The 24,655-nt window shown below is 37.4% G+C and overlaps 1 protein-coding gene across 1 annotated transcript in view; it reads right to left on the bottom strand.

Annotated features, from left to right (window-relative positions):
* The window catches only part of CCDC158 (coiled-coil domain containing 158), a gene marked incomplete at its 5' end in the record, with an annotated part of 77,515 nt that extends 53,338 nt beyond the window's left edge, over positions 1–24,177 (bottom strand). The window contains 3 exon segments of the mRNA XM_082642750.1: positions 141–358; positions 2,099–2,216; positions 24,109–24,177. Coding sequence (XP_082498876.1) covers positions 141–358; positions 2,099–2,216; positions 24,109–24,177 — 405 coding nt within the window.
* Positions 24,178–24,655: the final 478 nt, after the last annotated feature.

Genomic DNA, 24,655 nt, shown 5'->3' with positions numbered 1-24,655 from the left:
AACGAGATAAAGCTTAACATTTTAAATTTAACAAGTCGTCAAAAATACAGACATAAACAACAGGTTCTTATAAGTTGCTCACAGAATCCACAACTCTACTTTGGGGGAGACCAAGGAGGAGCCGCCCATCCCTGCCTGACCTGCCACTCCTTCTGGCCCTGACACTCGCTTTTCATGGCCTTGAGGAGGGCCTCCAGGCGCTGCACCTCCATGTTCCTGTCGCCCAGCTCCTGCAACAGGTGGTCGATGATGATGCTGTTGCCTGTGGGACAGTCCCACAGACACTTATTCTGCTCGTTCTTGAGGCTCAGCTCCTTCTCTCGTTTATACAGATCAGCATACAAGAAACGGAGATAAGCTTTTTCCCTATATTAAATAATTAAAGTAAAATTCTTATTTTCCTTCCTTACATCATTTTTGGAGTTGCTATGTGATTTGAGAAGCCTTTGATTTTGGAATCTGATTCCCTTTTAATGGCTTGGTAAAGCACAATATTTCCTAGAAAAATAACATTTGGTTTACTTGTAATTTCTAGCATTACACCTCAGTGGACTAGACCCCAAATAGTATATAATGAGGAGGAAACTACAAATCATCCTGTTAAGTTTTGAATTTTCTAACAAAGCCATTATGCTTCACATCAAGTGTACTCCCGTAATAAAGAAAAGCTTGAAGGAACAGCAATAGTAATTTGGTTGACTGCTTCAGAAATAGCAGAATAGTGTCTGGTATTGGGATTGGAGTGGCAATTGGGTTGTGAATAGAACACCTCCCTCTGCAGTTACTCAAGAAACACAGAGTGGGTGTTTACTGTTGGCAAAAACTCCATAGTCGGAGAAAGAAAAAAAAGACACACAGATATTCAGAGAACTTTTCACCCAGAGAGAGATAAATGGACAAATAACTGGAAGTGGCTTTTCACTGAAGAGACAGAGCTAAGGAACAGCAGAGAGAAATGATCCAAAAGGAGATCGAATGCTTCAAGAAGGCATCTAAGTGGGACCTTGAGAACAGCTTGGAGATGCAGAGATTAGGAAGAAGGGACTAGAAAGACGCACATGGGGTTTGCTTGGAGCACTGGGTGTATGTGGAGAGAAAAGACTGGAAAGGTAAGCTGGGGCCAGATAATGAACAGTCTTGAAAGGCAGGGAGTCTGGCTTTATAGGGAGAGTCATTTCTGAGTGGAAGAGAGACACAATCAGAGCTATAGTTTAGAAAGATGAATATAGGCTGGATGGAAGAGGGAAGAAACTAGATTTAGGAACCGAGTAAGGAGATGCTGCCATGCTGCAGGTATAATGAGGGGCTTGGATGAATGGGTAGTGGCAGCAAGAATGAAAAGGAGGGGATGGTTATGAGGACGGTTCAGACATTTAACCTCCAATATTTTCAAATTAGATATGAGGACACTGGGATACACGCAATAGGAGGGAGAGAAGTGAGGATCATCCCAAGGTTTAGAGCTTCTCTCCCAGTTGCCAGCTCTCCCTTTACCCCACGCTCTTCAAGCCCCCTGTCGGCCTGCGAAGGACGCTCTACCAGCAGAGGGAGCTGTAGCCTGAAATAAGGTTGGGTGGGGAGAAAGAACCCTATTCTATAGGACCTCTAATAAATATCACACGAAGGGGTACTAACATCTCCTTTCCTAAACTTCTCAGCCTGTAGTACCCCCTAAACAGAGGGCAGAATCTGGTTCACTACTCTCAGAATCCTCTTTTCTTTCCTTCTAAAAAAAATTTTTTTAACTGAACTTGCATTTAAATTTTCTTTATACATAATTTGTATGTGTTTTGGATGTTGTTTGGCTTTGAAATGAAAACTCAACATTATTTCAATTTAGCAGAACACAGTACCTAATTGAAAGACTATGGCTGTTTGAAGATCGGCTTCACCTAACTTTTAAGCCCTAACAGTTCTGCTTGAAGTATAGAATACTATATTTTATATGTAAAACTTGAATAGTGTCTAGGATATTGTGTTGTGTATCAATGTACAACTATGTTGTAAAAGTTGTAATTTTACAAATGAAACTAGTTTTGTGAACTATTGTGGTAAAAAATTCCCAGAATTAATCTCATTCATATTTCAGAGCATCAACTTGCCAAGAGCTTTTGAAGTTGATCGTCCGGATTTCCAGATTCCTGACTGAACTGATCACGTTCCGTCCGTGCTTCCATTAGTTCTGAGTTCGCAAGAACTAACTGCTTCTCTTCTATCTGAAAGGAAAACACAAATCAGTCTGACTACATCAATGAGAAATATAAAATAAATATAGTCTTTGGAAAACAAATGGTATTATGTTGGGGCAATGGTATTATTTGGGGGGCAAAAATAAAGTTTATTGTGATGTATTTTGCAAAGTTTTCTAAACTTAAGATCTATGTAGAATTTAGCCAGACAAACTGACCAAAATGAAATACTTGGTACTGTTGGGTTAAGCCATGGTCTGTAATGCATCGCTCTCATTTTCACACTATCCTAGATTTATCTTCTGTGAATATGTGTTCTATAATTTGGTATTTAAGGAAGCTTGATGTAGCATAAATAACATTCTGCAGAGCCCACATAAATTAACTATATTATACTTAGAAGAGCTATTTTGTTTCAGAATATCAGTGTCAATAATAAAAGGCATTGAATATAAAAGAATAAATGGTAACAACAAGTTTAGAGTTACTGTCATTATTATATAATCACCCTATTTTGAAAGAATAAGTGAATTTATATTACAATCCTCAATTCCTACGTCTATAAAATGGGATAAGAATACCAATTTTAAAGGATTGTTATAGGTGTATTTTTCTCTTACAGACGGGCAGCTGTTTCATCTGTGTGACTGTGCATTTCTATGACATATGCCAGAAGGGCCATAGCTGTTAACAGCATCCCTACAGCTCTTAACCTGGAGGTGCAGTGCAGGCTAAAAGGTTAAGGTCTCAGACAATGTAGATTCTGGGTTTAGATTCTGGCACAGCTGTACAAGCTCATAACTTAGACACAGATATTAAAATAATGAAAGACTATTGATACTTTGTGATATGTAGTAATACCTGATCTTTAATGTGATACCTACAAAAATATTTCATCATCCACTTTTCAGTAATAACAAATCTTTCATGTCTGCATAAATGTTACATATCCCTTCTTACTGCTAAGGCATCTACTGAACAGGCTTCCAAACCTACTGTCAAGAATAAAACTTATTGATTGGTTTGGATGCAACTGTGATTAAACATTCTTAAAGAACATATGAGGGCCTCCCTGGTGGCGCAGTGGTTGAGAGTCCGCCTGCCGATGCAGGGGATACGGGTTCGTGCCCCGGTCTGGGAGGATCCCATATGCCGCGGAGCGGCTGGGCCCGTGAGCCATGGCCGCTGGGCCTGCGCATCCGGAGCCTGTGCTCCGCAACGGGGGAGGCCACAACAGTGAGAGGCCCGCATACCGCAAAAAGAAAAAAAAAAAAAAAAAAAAAGAACATATGAGCAAGACTAACTTTTTCTTAATGACTATTTTAAACTGGACTAAGTTCATTTAAGATCTTCATTTATTAATTCAGCACACACTTATTAAGCACATTATATATAAACACATATATGCAACTATCTCTTTGATAAATGGTAAGTATGAATACTTAGAAGTTATCTGTGTGTGTGTGTATATATATATATATATATGTATCTTTATCTACATACATACATACATGACTTAAGAAAGTACTAATACAGGACTATCAAACAGTCTCAAATTTACCAACAGAGTAGTATTACAGCCTACAGGGACTGGAATATAAATTTTAATATATACATTGGATATATTTTAAAACTGACTCTCTATTTGACTGCATGCTATATATAAAAAAGTATTTCACAGGAATTAGATAAAATAAAACATTAGGTGACCGACTGAAATGTGCTCATAGATTCTAATAATCCTATAAAGAAGTACTTTCACTCTTGTGCTCCTTTGGGGGCATACACAGAAAAAAGCCCTACAACAATTCACCCTCTGTGGCACAAGTAGCTTCCTAAGATAAATGAATGAATAATTATCAGTTGATATAAACTCTTCAGCTCTTTTATTATTGGGAAAGACTAACTCAGCACACTTAGTAAAGACAGGAGGAATAGTTAGGAAAAAAACCATAAACTTTCACTTAGGGTAGACAAATGTGATCAGACAGGAAATGTGATCTTACTAAGAGTCAAACACCTTGGGTTCTGAACCAGTTTCTCTCAAATAAGCCCTCTGAGTCTATAATTTGAGTCTAAACTATATATTTTTCACCAATAACTTGAAGAGTATTCTAGATGATCTTTTAAATTCCTTTCAATTCTGTTACTAATACTTTTTAACACAAGAAGAACAGTATTAATGAAGCTGAAATTCTATCTTTTCCACCTGTCTTTGGAAACAAAATATGGTCAAAGGAACCATATTTTGAGCTATAAATTTAACAAGAACACCTTCAACTTGAAAAGTTACTCATATGACTAAAACAAACATCTTCTACTCCTAGTCTGGTGTAAAACCGTTTCTGTCTTTGAGCAAAGTATTTGTATGTGCGCTTCAAAAGCTTCAATTAAGACTTGCTATTTTATGTCTGTTTTCACTTTTTAAGAAATCCTGGGTAACCATTTGATGTTAAAATCTATGAGGCCAAAATTTTAAAAAGAAAAGAAAAAGAGTCAGCTCGTAACTGTCTAAGTATCAGAAGTTCCTCCAGACCCCTGCAGGAACATTTGTTTTGTAGTTGTCAGTACTGACTCAACTGCTATAGCTCTGCTTTTACCTTTCACTTTTTAGAGTAAAAATATTTATATTAATTAATCATTCAAAAAGATACATGGAGAGTGAAAGGGAAAACCATTGAAGTAGCAGCTGAGCTGATACAAACAGCTGTTAAAAACACTATAAAGAAAAGCCTTTTAAAATGTCCAGAATAAATACTGACATCTGAGATATAGTAAAGGTTTTTTCTTTTTCTTTTTCTTTTTAAATAGCAGCACTGGTTTTCCCTTTCACCATCTATGAATCTACTTTTTGTTTTGGATCACTGGACAAATAGGTACTGGGATCTCATTCTAATCTTACAGTGATTTTAGGTATCACCAATCATGCCAAATTGTATCTTTTGTTTTCTGTGCTCAAAAAGACACAGTTATGGGGTAATAAGGGATGCTGCAGGTGAGCATGGAGGTGCATTGGCAGAACTATGCAAAGAGGTTTGCACAGAATCTTCCTGCACAGTATACAGCTCCAGCCAGTGCTACTAAATCTTCACTTTTTGAGTATGAAATTCAGCCCCAAATGCTTTCAAAGTAGGAAAAATAAACTTAGAATCAAGATCATGAGATATTTTTGTTGTCAAAAAGCGAAAGTTAAGAGTAGAGCCAAATCTACAGAGCCAATAGTGACAGCTTCTACTGGTCCAAACTTGTAAAGGGGAATTCTGGAGGTTCTCCTAAAATGGAAGGAGAAGAATAGAAAAAACAATAACACTTTCGTATGTCTGAAAGCTATGTCTAAAATCTTTGAAGCACAATTTCTATTTTCATCAATATGATCTGAAGAGAAACACTGCCCTCCTAAACAAGTTTTCTCTAAACTTATGCATTTTAGTTGGGAAACTTTTGTTCAGACCTGTCATGTCATCAGTTTTTTAAAATAATAAATAATAAATATTTTTTTCTGAAGGAATCTGACCTCAGGAGAAAATACTAATACTGCCTGCCTCTCATAATATATGTTGATGTATAATATCAACATACCCTTATAAGTCTCTTTTCTCACAAATCTCACTTTTAATCATAGCTTTTAAGTATTTTTTCCTTATTGTTATTTGGACAGTATATACTAAAATGTGCACTGAAGCAGTGGAAAATAAAATATATTTTAAAGTTTGAATAGGCTTTAGCAATGTAAAGTCAAGGTACATGAAAAATAAAAGAAATTAACAAAAGAATCTCTCTTTTAAAATTCTATATTCGATTTATTACAACAAAAACATTTCATAACAATAGAATTTTTCATGAACCCAAAATGAAATACTTTTGTTAACTTGCTTGATCTTCTTTGCTCAGTTACGCCATGTATTATTAATGCCTTTCAGGTTGGAGTATATTCAAACCTAGATTTACATGGCAGGGTAATCATCTCTCAGCGTTTCTTCACTAAAGGGAGTTACTGTTAAGAGATCCTTGTTAACCATCAACTAGGTGCCAACTCAGGTTCAATATGCTTTATTATAAGTCTCAATGATCTGGATTAAAATTAATTAAACGAATATGCCCCCCTTATTTCCAATAATGTTGACTGTTTAAGACTGTCGAAATTCTTGGTGATCCATTGTTTACATTAGAGCAAAGTAAGACAATGATTTTAGTATTATGTTTGTATCTGTATGACCTCAAAACACTCATATAAAAGGTTTACCGTCATTCATCTGGATGCTTATGCTTCTAGAATGCTGAAGAGATAGACGTTTATAAAAACAAAAACTATTTTTGTATTGTTTAGATGTCAGTATTTGTTAAAATTTCCTACCATGCCCAAATTTAGAGTTGATCAGCATGATGCTATATATCAGACCATATGCAGATTAGCAATGGGTGATAGCTTATGAAGGGGTAATTTTTCCAAGCAACATTACAAATGGAAAGCTATATCAATTTCAAATTATGTAAGACAAACAGGTGAGTTGAGTTTTATTTATTTATTTTATTTAGTACTTCGTGGCTTTTCAAAGGGTTTAATTTGTCAATAAACGATGAATAGTCTTTTCAAAACGGTTTGAGTATGATGAATATCAGTCATTGTACTGTACTATAATACAGCAGCTCTCCTATTTCCTTTCTCACTGTTGGATTGTCAGTGCTCAGCTCGGCCAAGGTGCCTACCTCCACTCAACCTGAGTAGTAAAATAAAGCATCTTTCTACCCCACGCTGTATTGAAATCATTACCATCCTATAGGGTGAGATCAAGGCCTTTTGTGTAGGCTTGATCTGCCCAGAATGGGTTTGATCAATATTCCTGCTATCAGTCTTCAGGGGAAAAGTTCACCCTGAGAAAAGAAACTAGAACACAAAAAGCAGGCCTCAGAGAAGCAGTAAAGAACAAATATTCCTCTCTGGGCTTTTGTTTCTTGGGTGATCAGAGGAGAAGAGAGAGTTCTTGGAAATTAAAAATATGGTTGCAAACTAAAAAGTTGCAATAGAAATGTTGGAAGTCAAGAAATGCACCCCAAAAGTAAAAAAGCAGACAAAAATTTTGAAAGAAAAGGTAAGAGATTTAGAGGTTCAACCTAGGAGATAATATCTGACTAACAGGAGCTTCAGAAAGAGAGAATTGAGAAAACAGAAAAAAACTATCAAAGAAAAAAGAAACAAAAAAAACCTGAATTCCTCAAAGCTGAAGGGCACAAATCTGCAGGCCACTGAGTCCCTTTTGGTACTAGCACAGGGAAGGAAAAAACAAAAATCCACACCTAAGAACATCATAGTGGAATTTCAGAGATAAAGACCCTAAAATTTCCAAAGATGAACCCCAATTAAGTAAAAACATATCATCTACAAAGGAACAAGAATCAGATAGACATCTTCTCAGTCTGTGCAAGGGCACACAATATTTTCAAAGGACTGAGAGAAAATAACTTTCAACTTTATCCAGCTTAAGTCATTATTAGAATGAAAAAATTCATATAATGTATGTCCCACATACTTCTTCTTAAAAGTTTCTAAAGATGTGTTTTGACTAAATGAAGAAATAAATCAAGAAAGAGGAAAAGAGAAAACAGTGAATCCTGGAAATCATGAATACAACCAGGAAAGCAGTGATAGGAATCCCAAGAAAATATCTATACAGCAGACCTAAGAAGAAACTCATCGAGACTAGACAGAAGAACTCCTAAAGGGTCCTGGGTTAAAGGAGGTTTGATAGAAAACCTATATAATAATTTTTTAATGAGGATATGATAAAGGTAAATATCAACAATATAAGGAAAAAGCAAGGCAATTAGGAACCACAGGAAAAACAAACATTACACAAGAAAGGAAATATAATAGGTTACTACCTAATTCTGCAGTTGACAATGTTTATATTGTCAATATAAGGTAAGACCCTTTACGTTCTTTTCTAATAGTCCAGGTGAATGGCTAGAGTAGTCTGAACTTTGGATGGTAACAGTGGAAATGAAAACATTTCCATATTTGAGAAATATATATGTGGTACACTGGATGGACTTGTAAAGTGGATGTCAGGAAAATGAAGAGGTATCAAGAATGAATCAGGTTTTTGCCCTGTGCAACTATATAAATGTGGCACCATATACAGCTAGAAGAAAGGTTTGGGGGAAAGATCAGGTATGCAATTGGAAATGTTGAGCTTATGGAGCCTGAGAAACATTTCAAGTAGAAATGTCCAGTAGGAACACAGGTACACTAACTGGTGTGGAAACCAGTTAAGAGGTCTGCCCAGAAATGTAAACTGAACATTCACTTACATATAAATGGCAACAGAAGCTATGGGAATCACTATTACTGTCTATGGAGGGTTTTGCTGGAATAAGAAACTGAAAAAGAATGAGCTGGAGGAAAATCAGGAGAGTGTGTTTCCATGAGACCTAAGAGAAAAGAGCACTTCAAGAGGAAGAGAATTGTCATGTGTGTCAAATGTTGTTGAAAAGTCAAGTAAGATAAGGAATGTAAAGCATTGATTAGATTTACCATCACTGCTTACCCCTACTGTAGCATACATGTCCTGTTACTATCATTTTCTATTTTAAATATCTCAGCTATAAGACTGTAAATGTGTACATAAAAAGGACCACATCTTTTCCATTTTTATATATCCAGTACCTAGCATAATATCTGTTACATAGGAGGTTTGTGATAAATATTATAAGTACCCAAATAGCCCTGTTATTTATTTACTGATTTAACTCATTTATTGGGAGCCAGTCAAGTGTCACATGCTCTGTCAGAGGATAGATTTGGAAAATTAACTGACATTGCTTCTTTTCCTCATTGGTACCTCTGTGCTTCATCTATCTATCTATCTATCTATCTATCATCAATCCATCTCTTTAGTGCATTTGTCATAAAGTATTGTCATTATTTGTTTATATGCCAGGCCCCCTTCAAGACTATGAACTCCTTATGAGTCCTATCTTATTCATCTTTGCATCCCCTCTACATAATACAATGGTATCTCATTTTCAGCACTTAATAAATTTGTAGTTTTTTTAAGTGCTCACACATTCTGATGAAGTAGAACAATCTGTTAATGAATATAATAAAACATACTAAATACTACAATAGACGTGTGTATGAAGAGCAACAAGTGTACACAGGAGAACACACCTACTTGTGTCTAGAGGAAAGGCTTCAGAGAAGGAAATGCTTGAGCTGAGTCTTGATGGATAATAATAATTTAACAGGTAGACAGGCAGAGAAGAGGAAATGACTTGGGCAAAGGCATGAAGCTCTAGAATAGAATGGCACATCCAGGGAAGAGCGATATTGCTAGAATGGAGGGTACATATAGGGAACAGGTAGCAGAAGAGGCTAAAATATACAGGGAAAAAATTCGATCACAAAGGTCTTCGTGTAAGTTTGACTTCTAGGCTATAGACTATTAGGATCCAACATGCAGCTGTAAAGCTGACTAAAGCCAGCTTGATTCTACACAAGGTCCACTTGAAATTTTTATCGAATAACTTCTATACACTACTTAGCTATCATGTATACACACACATCTAAAAACCGACCCCCTACCAACTGCTTTGTAAAGAAAAACCAGGTATCATGAAAGCAGGACAGCAGGCCTGAACCAATTACTAATTATAATTATAGATGAATGTCATTAATTATAACATTTTGAGCTATTCAAGTTTCACTAAAATTACACCAAGAGCACAGCAAAAGAAACCATTAACAAAATGAAACGACAACCTATGGATTGGGAAAAAATGGTATTTGCACATCCTATATCTGATAAGGGGTTAACATCCAAAATACATAAAGAACTCATACAACTCAATAGCAAAAATCCAAATAATCTAATTAAAAATGGACAAAGGATCCGAATAGACATTTTTTCCAAAGAAGATATACGAATGACCAACAGGTACATGAAAAGATGCTCAATATCACTAATCACTAGGAAAATGCAAATCAAAACTACAATGAGATATCACCTCACACCTGTTAGAATGGCTAACATCAAAAAGGCAAGAGATAACAAATGTTGGCGAGAATGTGGAGAGAAGGGAACCTTTGTGTATTACTGATGGGATTATAAAAAACTGGTGCAGCCACTATGGAAAACAGTATGGAGGATCCTCAAAAAATCAAAAAGAGAACTAACATATGACCCAGCAATTCCACTTCTGGGAATATATCCAAAGGAAATGAAAACACTATGTCGAAGTGACACCTGCACCCCCATGTTCATAGCAGCATGCTTTATAATAGCCAAGACATGGAAACAACCTAAGTGTCTACTGACAGACGAATGGATAAAGAAGTTGAGGTATGTATGTATGTGTGTGTATATATACACACATACACAATGGAATATTATTCAGCCACAAAAAGGAGGAAATCCTGCCATTTACGACAACATGGATGGACACTGAGGGCATTATGCTAAGTGAAATAAGTCAGAGAGAGAAACACAAGTATCATATGATCTCACTTACATGTGGAATCTAAAAAACAAAAAAACAAAAAAACTTATACAGAAAGAGATCAGATTTGTGGTTACCAAACAGGGATGTGGGGAGAGGGGGAACTGGATGAAGGTGACCAAAAGGTACAACATAACAACTGGGGATGTAATGTACAACATGATGACTATAATTAACACTGTTGTATGGTATACATGAAAGTTGTTAAGAGAGTAATCCTAAGAGTTCTTATGACTAGGAAAAAAAATTTTTTTCTTTTTCTTTTTTTTATCTATATGAGATGATAAATGTTAAGTAAATTTATTGTGGTCATCATTTCATGATATATATAAGTCAATTCATTATGTTGTACACCTTAAACTTATGCAGTGCTGTAAGTTGATTATAGCTCAATAAAACTGTAAAAAATTACACCATTAAGACAAGGCATTATGACTTATTATTAACAAAAGACATATACAAAAATAAACTCAAAATGGCTTAAAGACTTAAATATAAGACATGACATCATAAAACTGCTAGAAGAGAACATACGCAAAACATTCTCTGACAAAAATCGTACCAATGTTTCCTTAGGTCAGTCTCCCAAAGCAATAGAAATAAAAGCAAAAATAAACAAATGGGACCTAATCAAACTTATAAGCTTTTGCACAGCAAATGAAACCACAAATAAAACAAAAAGACAACCTATGGACTGGAAGAAAATATTTGCAAATGATGCGACCGACAAGGGATTAATTTTCAAAATACATATATAAACAGCTCATACAATTCAATAACAAAAAGCCAACAACCCAATTGAAAAATGGGCAGAAGACCTAAATAGACATTTCTCCACAGAAGACATAGAGATGGCCAATATGCACATGAAATGATGCTCATCATCACTAATTATTAGAGATACACAAATCAAAACTACAGTGAGGTACCACCTCACACCAGTCAGAATGGCCATCAATAAAAAGTCTACAAATAATAAATGTTGGAGAGGGTGTGGAGAAAAGGGAACCCTCTTATGCTGTTGGTGGGGATGTAAATTGGTGCAGCCATTATGCAAAACAGTATAGAAGTTCCTCAAAAAACTAAAAATAGAGTAGCCATATGATCCAGCAATCCTACTCCTGGGCATGTACCCAGACAAAACTCTAATTCAAAAAGATACTTGCACCCCTATGTTCATAGCAGCACTATTTCCAATAGGTGAAACATGGAAACAACCTAAATGTCCATTGACAGATGAATGGATAAAGAAGACGTGGTATACAATGCTATACAATGTACAATGGAATATTACTCAGCCATAAAAAAGAATGAAATAATGCCATTTGTAGCAACATGGATGGACTCAGAGATTATCATAATAAGCAAATAAGCAAAGTAAGTCAGTAAGAGAAAGACAAATACCATATGTCTTATATGTGGAATCTAAAATACGACACAAATGAACATATCTAGGAAACAGAAACAGACTCACAGAAATAGAGAACAGACTTGTGGTTGCCAAGGGGGAGGGAGGTGGGGGAGGGAAGGACTGAGAGTTTGGGATTAGCAGATGCAAACTATTATATACAGAATGGATAAACAACAAGGTCCTACTGTATAGCACAGGGAACTATACACAGTATCCTGTGATAAGCCATAAGGGAAAAGAATATGAAAAAGAATATATATATGTGTGTATAACTGAGTCACTTTGCTGTACAGCAGAAATTAACACAACACTGTAAACCAAATATACTTCAATAAATTTTTTTTTTAAAAAGCATGGGTTAAAATCCTGATACCAGACCAAGTAGTCCTCAAGCCAAAGAGTATTAAATAAGACAAAGGGCACTTAAAGTTAAAAGCTGCATTCCACAATAAAGATATAATACATCTGACTCCATGTACCATGGAACACAGCAACCACTAAGATAAAACATAAATTACAGGAAATGCAATAAGAACTACAAACACAGTAATAATGAGAGACTTTAACAGGCCACTCAGTATGAGATAGGTCAAGCAGCCAAATAATAAGTAAGGATATAAAAGATTTAGATGAAATAATCACTAAGGTAGACTTTTTGGATATATATTGAACACTACCTTTTGATAATAGAGAACAACTAGTTTGAGATGTGTTATCCTTTCTTTATTCTTTATAGTTTTTTTTGTTTTTTTTTTTTTTTTTTGCGGTATGCGGGCCTCTCACTGTTGTGGCCTCCCCCGTTGCGGAGCACAGGCTCCGGATGCGCAGGCCCAGCGGCCATGGCTCACGGGCCCAGCCGCTCCGCGGCATATGGGATCCTCCCAGACCGGGGCACGAACCCGTATCCCCTGCATCGGCAGGCGGACTCTCAACCACTGCGCCACCAGGGAGGCCCTATTCTTTATAGTTTTTATAAATTTCATGGTAAAGGTAGATTACAACAACTAAATGTGAAGAAATTGTTGATTTCCGTAGAACGTAGTGTGATGTGAAAATTTATAAGGAAGGGTAGTTTCATTTTAATTTTATTGGAGTGTAGTTGATTTACAGTGTTGTCTTAGTTTCAGGTATACAGCAAAGTGATTCAGTTATACACATGCATGCATGCATTCTTTTTAAGATTCTTTTCTCATATAGCTTATCACAGAATATTGAGTTCCCTGTGCTATACAGTAGGTCCTTGTTGGTTATCTTATATATAGTGTGTATGTGTTCATCCCAAGCTTCTGATTTATCTGCCCCCCCCCCGCCGTTTCCCCTTTGGTAACCTGTAAGTCTGTTTCTGTTTTGTAAATAAGTTCATTTGTTTCTTTTTAAAAAAAATTAGATTCCACGAGTGCTATCATAAATAAATAAATAAATAAATAAATAAATAAATAAATTACAGTTAGATCAAAAGCATGAAGGAATGAGCAGGACAGGCCGAATCAAAGCCCAGCATTGTGAGATCATACACTAATCCACTCTGCTTGATACCAGAGTTCTGGGTATCAAGAAGGAAACAGAACCTACAAGCAAGATAAGCAGAACGGGTACTAGAAGTTGGAGAAAAGAGAAGAAAGGAAAAGGTTTGACTTCCAATTATTCTGATATGGAAACCATGTTCTACTTTGGCATAAGATGATGATAATAAACTCATTAATTCAGTATCCACTGATTGTTGGTAGGATATTAGGAGCCACAGTCCTTCAGAGGGAATTTTTTTTTCTTAGAAAATTAATAAAGAAGACAGCACAGGTTTATCTACTTAAACAAGAATTTTAAAACCATTTATTTGTAAAGATGCTTAGCACTTCTACTTGTCAATGCTGCTAGCTATTTTATGTACCGTAGAGTAATGAAATCTGTCTTTAAAAAAGTATTTGTAATCTAGATTTTCACTATTTTAGACTGACCAAATCATTAAACTGGTCAAATCATTCAGTGTTTCTCTACTTGCATTGAATTGTAAGAACTGAAAGATAATTCCTATTTTCAGGCATAAAACTTATTAAATTACTAAGGATTCCTGGGAAAAGAAAGGTTTTTTTGCCTCAGTAAGTCATAAAATTGTGAAAACGCTGCACTTTGTTGATTTGGGGATCAAAACATTAACTTACATATGTGTGATTTAAATCTCTGAGTAAAGTACACACATAAGATCTTGGCCTCTTCTAGTACGCTCAAGATTTATTAAGAACAATTCTACCTGGTTTAAAATTATGAACAGGTTCACATTGAAAGGAGCCTTAAATTTCTGACGAGTAATAGCTAGGTAAAGACTCTACTCTTGTTATTTAATTGGAATGTTGCAGAAAAGCCCTTAGAAACCACACACCACAAAAAGAGGACTTTTGGAGGAGAATAGTTTATACGCTTTAGCTTTTGCTACATAGTTGAGCTAAAACACTTAAAACGATCTCCTGGGTTGAGGCTCGGGCTTCGTCAGAGCGCAGGGAGAGGACTGGGGCTGGCGGTGAGAACTCAGCCTGAAGGGGGCTAATGTGCCACAGCTAGCCGGGAGGGAGTCCGGGAAAACTCTGGAGCTGCCAAAGAGGCAAGAGAGTTTTTCTTCCCTCTTGGTTTCCTGGTGCGCGAGGAGAGGGGATTAAGAGCGCTGCTTAAAGGGGCTCCACAGACGGGCGCGAATCGCGACTGAAAGCGCGGAGCCCAGTGACGGGCGTGGGACGCTGGGGCTGCTGCTGCCTCCGCCAAGAAGCCTGTGTGCGAGCGCAGGTCACTGTCCACACCGCCCTTCCGGGAGCCTGTGCAGCCCGCCACTGCCGGGGTCCCGGGATCCAGGGGCGGCTTCCCTGGGAGAACGCACGGCGCGCCTCGGGCTGGTGCAACGTCACGCCGAACTCTGCCACTGCAGGCTCGCCCCGCACTCCGTGCCCCTCCCTCCCGCCCGGCCTGAGTGAGCCAGAGTACCCGAAGAGGCTGCTCCTTTAACCCTGTCCTGTCTGAGCTAAGAACAGACGCCCTCCGGCGACCTACACGCAGAGGCGGGGCCAAATGCAAAGCTGAGACCCGGGAGCTGTGAGAACAAAGAAGAGATAGGGAAACCTCTCCCAGCAGCCTCAGAAGCAGCGGATTAAAGCTCCACAATCAACTTGATGTACCCTGCATCTGTGGAATACATGAATAGACAACAAATCATCCCAAATTGAGGAGCCAGGAGTCAGTGCTCTGCCTCTGAGGTGGGAGAGCCAACTTCAGAACACTGGTCCACAAGAGACCTCCCAGCTCCACATAATATCAAACGGCAAAAATCTTCCAGACATCTCCATCTCAACACCAGCACCCAGCTTCACTCAACGACCAGCAAGCTACAGTGCTGGACACCCTATGCCAAAAAACTAGCAAGACAGGAACACAACGCCACCCATTAGCAGAGAGGTGGCCTAAAATCATAAAAAGTCCGCAGACACCCCCAAACACACCACCAGACGTGGACCTGCCCACCAGAAAGACAAGATCCAGCCTCACCCACCAGAACACAGGCACTAGTCCCCTCCACCAGGAAGCCTACACAACCCACTAAACCAACCTTAGCCACTGGGGACAGACACCAAAAACAACGGGAACTACGAACCTGCAGCCTGCAAAAAGGAGACCCCAAACACAGTAAGATAAGCAAAATGAGAAGACAGAAAAACACACAGCAGGAGAAGGAGCAAGATAAAAACCCACCAGACCTAACAAATGAAGAGGTAATAGGCAGTCTACCTGAAAAAGAATTCAGAATAATGATGGTAAAGATGATCCAAGATTCTATTTCCAAGATCCAAAATCTTGGAAATAGAATAGACAAAATGCAAGAAACAGTTAACAAGGACCTAGAAGAACTGAAGATGAATCAAGCATCGATTAAAAACACAATAAATGAAATAAAAAATACTCTAGAAGGGATCAATAGCAGAATAACTGAGGCAGAAGAACGGATAAGTGAGGTGGAAGATAAAATAGTGGAAATAACTGATGCAGAGCAAAATAAAGAAAAAAGAATGAAAAGAACAGAGGACAGTCTCAGAGACCTCTGGGACAACATTAAACGCACCAACATTCGAATTATAGGGGTTCCAGAAGAAGAAGAGAAAAAGAAAGGGACTGAGAAAATATTTGAAGAGATTAGAGTTGAAAACTTCCCTAATATGGGAAAGGAAATAGTTAATCAAGTCCAGGAGGCACAAAGAGTCCCATACAGAATAAATCCAAGGAGGAATATGCCAAGACACATATTAATCAAACTGTCAAAAATTAAACACAAAGAAATCATATTAAAAGCAGCAAGGCAAAAACAATAAATAACACACAAGGGAATCCCCATCAGGTTAACAGCTGATCTCTCAGCAGAAACTCTACAAGCCAGAAGGGAGTGGCAGGACATAATTAAATTGATGAAGGAGAAAAACCTGCAACCAAGATTGCTCTACCCAGCAAGGATCTCATTCAGATTTGATGGAGAAATTAAGACGTTTACAGACAAGCAAAAGCTGAGAGAGTTCAGCACCACCAAACCAGCTTTACAACAAATGCTAAAGGAACTTCTCTAGGCAAGAAACACAACAGAAGGAAAAGGCCTACAATAACGAACCCAAAACAATTAAGAAAATGGGAATAGGAACATACATATCAATAATTACCTTAAATGTAAATGGACTAAATGCTCCCACCAAAAGACACAGATTGGCTGAATGGATACAAAAACAAGACCCATATATATGCTGTCTACAAGAGACCCACTTCAGACCTAGAGACACATACAGACTGAAACTAAGGGCATGGAAAAAGATATTCCATGCAAATGGAAACCAAAAGAAAGCTGGAGTAGCAATTCTCATATCAGACAAAATAGACTTTAAAATAAAGACTACTAGAAGAGACAAAGAAGGACACTACATAATGATCAAGGGATCGATCCAAGAAGAAGATATAACAATTGTAAATATTTATGCACCCAACATAGGAGCACCTCAATACATAAGGCAAATACTAACAGCCATAAAAGGAGAAATCGACAGTAACACAATCATAGTAGGGGACTTTAACACCCCACTTTCACCAATGGACAGATCATCCAAAATGAAAATAAGGAAACACAAGCTTTAAATGATACATTAAACAAGATGGACTTAATTGATATTTATAGGACATTCCATCCAAAAACAACAGAATACACATTTTTCTCAAGTGCTCATGGAACATTCTCCAGGATAGATCATATCTTGGGTCACAAATCAAGCCTTGGTAAATTTAAGAAAATTGAAATTGTATCAAGTATCTTTTCCGACCACAATGCTATGAGACTAGACATCAATTATAGGAAAAGAGCTGTAAAAAATACAAACACATGGAGGCTAAACAATACACTACTTAATAACGAAGTGATCACTGAAGAAATCAAAGAGGAAATTAAAAAATACCTAGAAACAAATGACAATGGAGACACGACGACCCAAAACCTATGGGATGCAGCAAAAGCAGTTCTAAGAGGGAAGTTTAGAGCAATACAATCCCACCTTAAGAAACAGGAAACATCTCGAATAAGCAACCTAACCTTGCACCTAAAGCAATTAGAGAAAGAAGAACAAAAACATCCCAAAGTTGGCAGAAGGAAAGAAATCATAAAAATCAGATCAGAAATAAATGAAAAAGAAATGAAGGAAACAATAGCAAAGATCAATAAAACTAAAAGCTGGTTCTTTGAGAAGATAAACAAAATTGATAAACCATTAGCCAGACTCATCAAGAAAAAAAGGGAGAAGACTCAAATCAATAGAATTAGAAATGAAAAAGGAGAAGTAACAAGTGACACTTTAGAAATACAAAAGATCATGAGAGATTACTACAAGCAACTCTATGCCAATAAAATGGACAACCTGGAAGAAATGGACAAATTCTTAGAAATGCACAACCTGCCAAGGCTGAATCAGGAAGAAATAGAAAATATGAACAGACCAATCACAAGCACTGAAATTGAAACTGTGATAAAAAAATCTTCCAACAAACAAAAGCCCAGGACCAGATGGCTTCACAGGTGAATTCTATCAAGCATTTAGAGAAGAGCTAACACCTATCCTTCTCAAACTCTTCCAAAATATAGCAGAGGGAGGAACACTCCCAAACTCATTCTAGGAGGCCACCATCACCTTGATACCAAAACCAGACAAGGATGTCACAAAGAAAGAAAACTACAGGCCAATATCACTGATTAACCTACATGCAAAAATCCTCCACAAAATACTAGCAAACAGAATCCAACAGCACATTAAAAGGATCATACACCATGATCAAGTGGGGTTTATTCCAGGAATGCAAGGATTCTTCAATATACGCAAATCAATCAACGTGATACACCATATTAACAAATTGAAGGAGAAAAACCATATGATCATCTCAATAGATGCAGAGAAAGCTTTCGACAAAATTCAACATCCGTTTATGATAAAAACCCTGCAGAAAGTAGGCATAGAGGGAACTTTCCTCAACATAATAAAGGCCATATATGACAAACCCACAGCCAGCATCATCCTCAATGGTGAAAAACTGAAAGCATTTCCACTAAGATCAGGAACAAGACAAGGCTGCCCACTCTCACCACTCTTATTCAACCTAGTTTTGGAAGTTTTAGCCACAGCAATCAGAGAAGAAAAGGAAATAAAAGGAATCCAAATCGGAAAAGAAGAAGTAAAGCTGTCACTGTTTGCAGATGACATGATACTATACATAGAGAATCCTAAAGATGCTACCAGAAAACTACTAGAGCTAATCAATGAATTTGGTCAAGTTGCAGGATACAAAATTAATGCACAGAAATCTCTGTCATTCCTATATACTAATGATGAAAAATCTGAAAGTGAAATCAAGGAAACACTCCCATTTACCATTGCAACAAAAAGAATAAAATATCTAGGAATAAACCTACCAAAGGAGACAAAAGACCTGTATGCAGAAAATCATAAGACACTGATGAAAGAAATTAAAGATGATACAAATAGATGGAGAGATGTACCATGTTCTTGGATTGGAAGAATCAACATTGTGAAAATGACTCTACTACCCAAAGCAATCTATAGATTCAATGCAATCCCTATCAAACTACCACTGGCATTTTTCACAGAACTAGAACAAAACATTTCACAATTTGTATGGAAACACAAAAGACCCCGAATAGCCAAAGCAATCTTGAGAACGAAAAATGGAGTCCGAGGAATCAGGCTCCCTGACTTTAGACTATACTACAAAGCTACAATAAGCAAGACAGTACGGTACTGGCACAAAAACAGAAAGACAGATCAATAGAACAGGATAGAAAGCCCAGAGATAAACCCACGCACATATGGTCACCTTATCTTTGATAAAGGAGGCAGGAATGTACAGTGGAGAAAGGACAGTCTCTTCAATAAGTGGTGCTGGGAAAACTGGACAGGGACATGTAAAAGTATGAGATTAGATCACTCCCTAACACCATACACAAAAATAAGCTCAAAATGGATTAAAGACCTAAATGTAAGGCCAGACACTATCAAACTCTTAGAGGAAAACATAGGCAGAACACTCTATGACCTAAATCACAGCAAGATCCTTTTGGACCCACCTCCTAGAGAAATGGAAATAAAGCCAAAAATAAACACATGGGACCTAATGAAACTTCAAAGCTTTTGCACAGCAAAGGAAACCATAAACAAGACCAAAAGACAACCCTCAGAATGGGAGAAAATATTTGCAAATGAAGCAACTGACAAAGGATTAATCTCCAAAATTTATAAGCAGCTCATGCAGCTCAATAACAAAAAAACAAAAAACCCAATCCAAAAATCGGCAGAAGACCTAAATAGACATTTCCCCACAGAAGATATACACACTGCCAACAAACACATGAAAGGATGCTCAACATCTTTACTCATTAGAGAAATGCAAATCAAAACTACAATGAGATATCATCTCACACCAGTCAGAATGGCCATCATCAAAAAATCTAGAAACAATAAATGCTGGAGAGGGTGTGGAAGAAAGGGAACACTCTTGCACTGCTGGTGGGAATGTGAATTGGTACAGCCACTATGGAGAACGGTATGGAGGTTCCTTAAAAAACTACAAATAGAACTACCATATGACCCAGCAATCCCACTACTGGGCATATACCCTGAGAAAACCATAATTCAAAAAGAGACATGTACCAAAATGTTCATAGCAGCCCTATTTACAATAGCCCGGAGATGGAAACAACCTAAGTGTCCATCATCGGATGAATGGGTAAAGAAGATGTGGCACATATATACAATGGAATATTACTCAGCCATAAAAAGAAATGAAGTTGAGCTATTTGTAATGAGGTGGATGGACCTAGAGTCTGTCATACAGAGTGAAGTGAGACAGAAAGAGAAAGACAAATACTGTATGCTGACACATATATATGGAATTTAAGAAAAAAAATGTCATGAAGAACATAGGGGTAAGACAGGAATAAAGACACAGACCTACTAGAGAATGGACTTGAGGATATGGGGAGGGGGAAGGGTAAGCTGTGACAAAGTGAAAGAGCGGCATGGACATATATACACTACTAAATGTAAGGTAGATAGCTAATGGGAAGCAGCCGCATAGCACAGGGAGATCAGCTCGGTGCTTTGTGACCGCCTGGAGGGGTGGGATAGGGAGGGTGGGAGGGAGACGCAAAAGGGAGGGGATATGGGAACATATGTATATGTATAACTGATTAAATTTGTTATAAAGCAAAAAATAAAAAAATAAATAAAATAAAAAGAATCCCTCATTGGATAAAAAAAAGTGAGAGCCTAGCTAAAATGACAAGTGATAAATGTGAAATATGGACAGGAAGAATAGCCATAAGACAAACATAAGCATTTGCCTATTCGGTAACTGCAAAAAAATTAATTGCCCACAAAGATAAAAAACAAAAACAAAAAACGATCTCCTGGGATCTTACCCCTTCTCCTTGGCTTCCAAAAGGCCGTGGTGACTGTACACCTACTTTCCCTAATGTGACCAGTCCTCACCTTGATTTCTTTCCTTATGGCTACGTAAGGTGGACCTCTCATGTGACTGTGATAAAATGTGACTGTCTCCACAGTAAGCTGATTTAGAATCCATGCTCTATTTTGATTGGGAAAGATTATGTATAATGTATGTTATATTTAGATTACTGGATTTGTCAACTAATGACTCAAGCCCCTAGAGTGCTACCTTTCACAGAAGCCTGAGACTGGTGATTTTATAAAACTGGTCCATACTCTTGTAGAACCAGTCTGTAGGTACGTTTCCCCTAGAAAATTCTAAGGTACCCCAAGATTGATCCAAATACCACATATCTGGGCCGGTACAGTCTCAGAAACGCAACGAGGAGAGCAATTATTTACTGAATAACCTTTTATTGCCTGAGTTGTTGTTACCAATAACTTCACATCACTCTTACTGTGCTTTCTCAATCACATTCTTTCTCTCTAGGTGTTGTCATTGACTGTTAGGGCTCAAATCCTAGCCCTGTGATCTACCACCTATGTGACCTTGAGAACTATATTTAACCTCTGTAAGACTATAAGATGGAGATAGAGTATATACCTCAAAAGAATAAGAGTTAGCTGAGATAACTCATGTCAGCCTTACTATACAGTACTTGCCTCAATCTATAGGTACATAGTGCCACAGTAAGCCATGAATAACAACATTGTTTTTAAAATTTAGGCAGTGTATACCCCCTCACTTGCCCATAATAAATGGCTATATCTTTCTATATATCTAGAAAGAAGATATAAGTTTCATAAAGGTCCACTAACAGAAAAGAGAGTGAGTTTAAAACGCATTGAGTAAACACAGGGACCATTATAATGTAATGTAGAATTAAGCTGTTTAGACCCTACTTCACCAGTACATAATACCATCTGGTAGGGAGGCAGCGCATAAGAAGCACAGAACTTAGGATCAGGACACGTAATTCTATCATTGGTTACCTGTGAAAGCATGGGCAAATCTTTTCACATCTCTGAGCCTCAATTTCCACCATTACTAAGTGAGGTTACGGTTGTGTTTTCCAAATGTTCCTTAAGGAGTGGAAGCCGTTTTTTGAATCTTCAGACCCCCGACTACACACCCTCCTCTCTGCCTCCCAAACACATTTCTGGAATTCAGAAGGCTCCACGGAGCAGAGTTTGAAAACCACAGAGATAAAGCCCTTATAACTTTATTATCTTAGATACTCCAGCCTAGGCATTCATCAAGTTTAAGACTTCAGGCTCTAAAATTAGATACAGATATAATCAATTAGTGTATCAGTTGTATTTAGTCACAATTCCTAAATATAACTCAAAGTAAAACAAGAAATACCTTAAAATCTGGATATTCTTATTTTCACTTATACTATTAACACCTGAAAAAAAAATTTTTTTAATCTGCTTATTAATATATAGAATACTTCATTATCTGAAATTTATTATTTTCAAAAAGTTCAAGTTGCAAGTTAATTTTCATCACTTAAGATCTTGACAACACCTAAACCACACACACACACCAACAACGGCAGCAACAAAACTACATTCTTTTTCCTTTGGGCTTATCTTGTATAGGAAGGTATGCTTTAAAATTATAGCCTGTGGCACTTACCTAGGCTATGTTTATACAACGGAACATGTTCATTATATGCTCCCTAGTTATTGGCCCAATGCTAATCCTGTTGGTATAGGTCTCATTGACATCATCAAGATAGCGCAGCAAGTAAACCTATAGGCCCGTGTCTACATTCCCAGACCTGACCTTTCTCCAGGTACTGTCCACACTGACTTAAATAGACCCCCTGAATGTCTTCTGGCCATTTAAACTGCTTTTCAGTGCTGGAGATGCTTTGACCAGGTAACAGCTCTTATGCTTGGTTAGAAAAGTTACTGAGCAGAGGAACTTCTGTCTACAAATCAGAAATAGGTCAGAAATGGGTCTATAAATCTTAAGCAATGGAGCTGAGATAAACAACTAGGATTTTTGGAGTATCTCAGTGGACTCTAAGTAAGCAGTTGCCTCATTGGAAAAATGAATGACAATACAAGTATCAAATCATTGTGAAATACACCTGAAACTAATATAATGTTATATATCAATTATACCTCATTTGAAAAAAAAGAATGACAATATTCTATGTTCAGAATGAGGAGTAATGAACAGAAGTAAAGGGAGGTAGGTTCTAGCTCAGGGTGGAAATGGACATTCTAAAAATTAGAGCACCTTGGATATTTACGTGGTGGACTTCCTTGTGAGGTGTTCACACTGAGGGTGGATGAGCATTTGTTGGGATGACAATTTGCCACTGGCTGTCCTCTCTTGTGCAGAGTATTGGACTAGAAGAAGTGTAAAATCTTCTCCAATCTGGACATTCTATGATTTTGTATGGAGAACATTCATCAGAAAGATGACCAAAAATACAGTGACTTCTCACAGATGACTTCAGTCAACAGCAAAGCCAGATAGGGACAATTCCACTGCTTCCAGCAAGTTTCATGCTCTTTTGTTTAAAAATTTTGGCTCTAGATAAATTTTAATGAAATCTGTTCCTTTAACACCTCTGCATATATGTTTACAGTCACCTTAAATTCATCTTATCCCAAATCTGGTCTCTTTTCCTTCCCACCTAACCTGTTTTCTAGGGCATTCTCAGATAGTGATACCATAAACCCAACTTCCCAAGTCAGACATTTCAGTGTCTTCATTCTTCATCTATTCAAACTCCACATTCTGTTGAGTCTATCTCTGTAATACCTTTTAACTCAGTGAAGGAGACTTAAGTGTGGTCAAAAGTTATAAGGAAGGAATCCTGGAATATGCAGTCTAGTTAATTTTAGTCCTATCGTATTCTTTCATGCTTTAATCAACTCTTACTAGACCTGCTACAAAATACCTCATAATGATCCTTCTAGTTTCAGTTTCTTACAATCTTCTTTTAAAATCAGAGCCATCTTGCCATACCTTGCCCAAAAACAAAGCTTTGAACTCAATGCCCTTTACCATCTGGGCTAACCAACCTCCCAGCCTCATCTTCACTCCCTTGACACACACTGTGCACCATTCAAAGTTTACTAGCTGTGTCCTGAGCATGTCCTGCTCTTTCAGAACCCTGCTTGTATTTATACTCTTCTTTTTCTTCCTCCTTTCTTCCCAGCAAAATCCTCTCCAGTTTAGCTTTTAGGGATGTGGAGAAAGAGGTTCAAAACTATGTAGCTGGTAGCAATGTACACTGATCCAGTCTTTAAAATCAGTGTTCTAATAAAAAGGGAAAGAAAACTGCCCAATGCCTCTGAAAAATATAATTTAATGTAGAGGACTATATTTGGAGGACATGCTCCCCTTACTCTTCTCACATCAAAAGTAGTAAGCTTTAATTAAATCACTCATGCATATAAAACACTTAGCACAGGGCCTGGTACAAAGTAGACCTCTGGTAATTATTAATTACTGTTGTTAGCATTTTGATGGTTTACAGTATATTGCTGCTATGAATAGTGCTTCTATAAAT

This window comes from Mesoplodon mirus (assembly GCF_964341445.2).
Source record: "Mesoplodon mirus genome assembly, chromosome: 2".
Lineage (NCBI taxonomy): Eukaryota > Metazoa > Chordata > Mammalia > Artiodactyla > Ziphiidae > Mesoplodon > Mesoplodon mirus.
The sequence above is the reverse complement of the archived record's forward strand: the minus strand, read 5'-3'. Positions and strand labels throughout refer to the sequence as shown.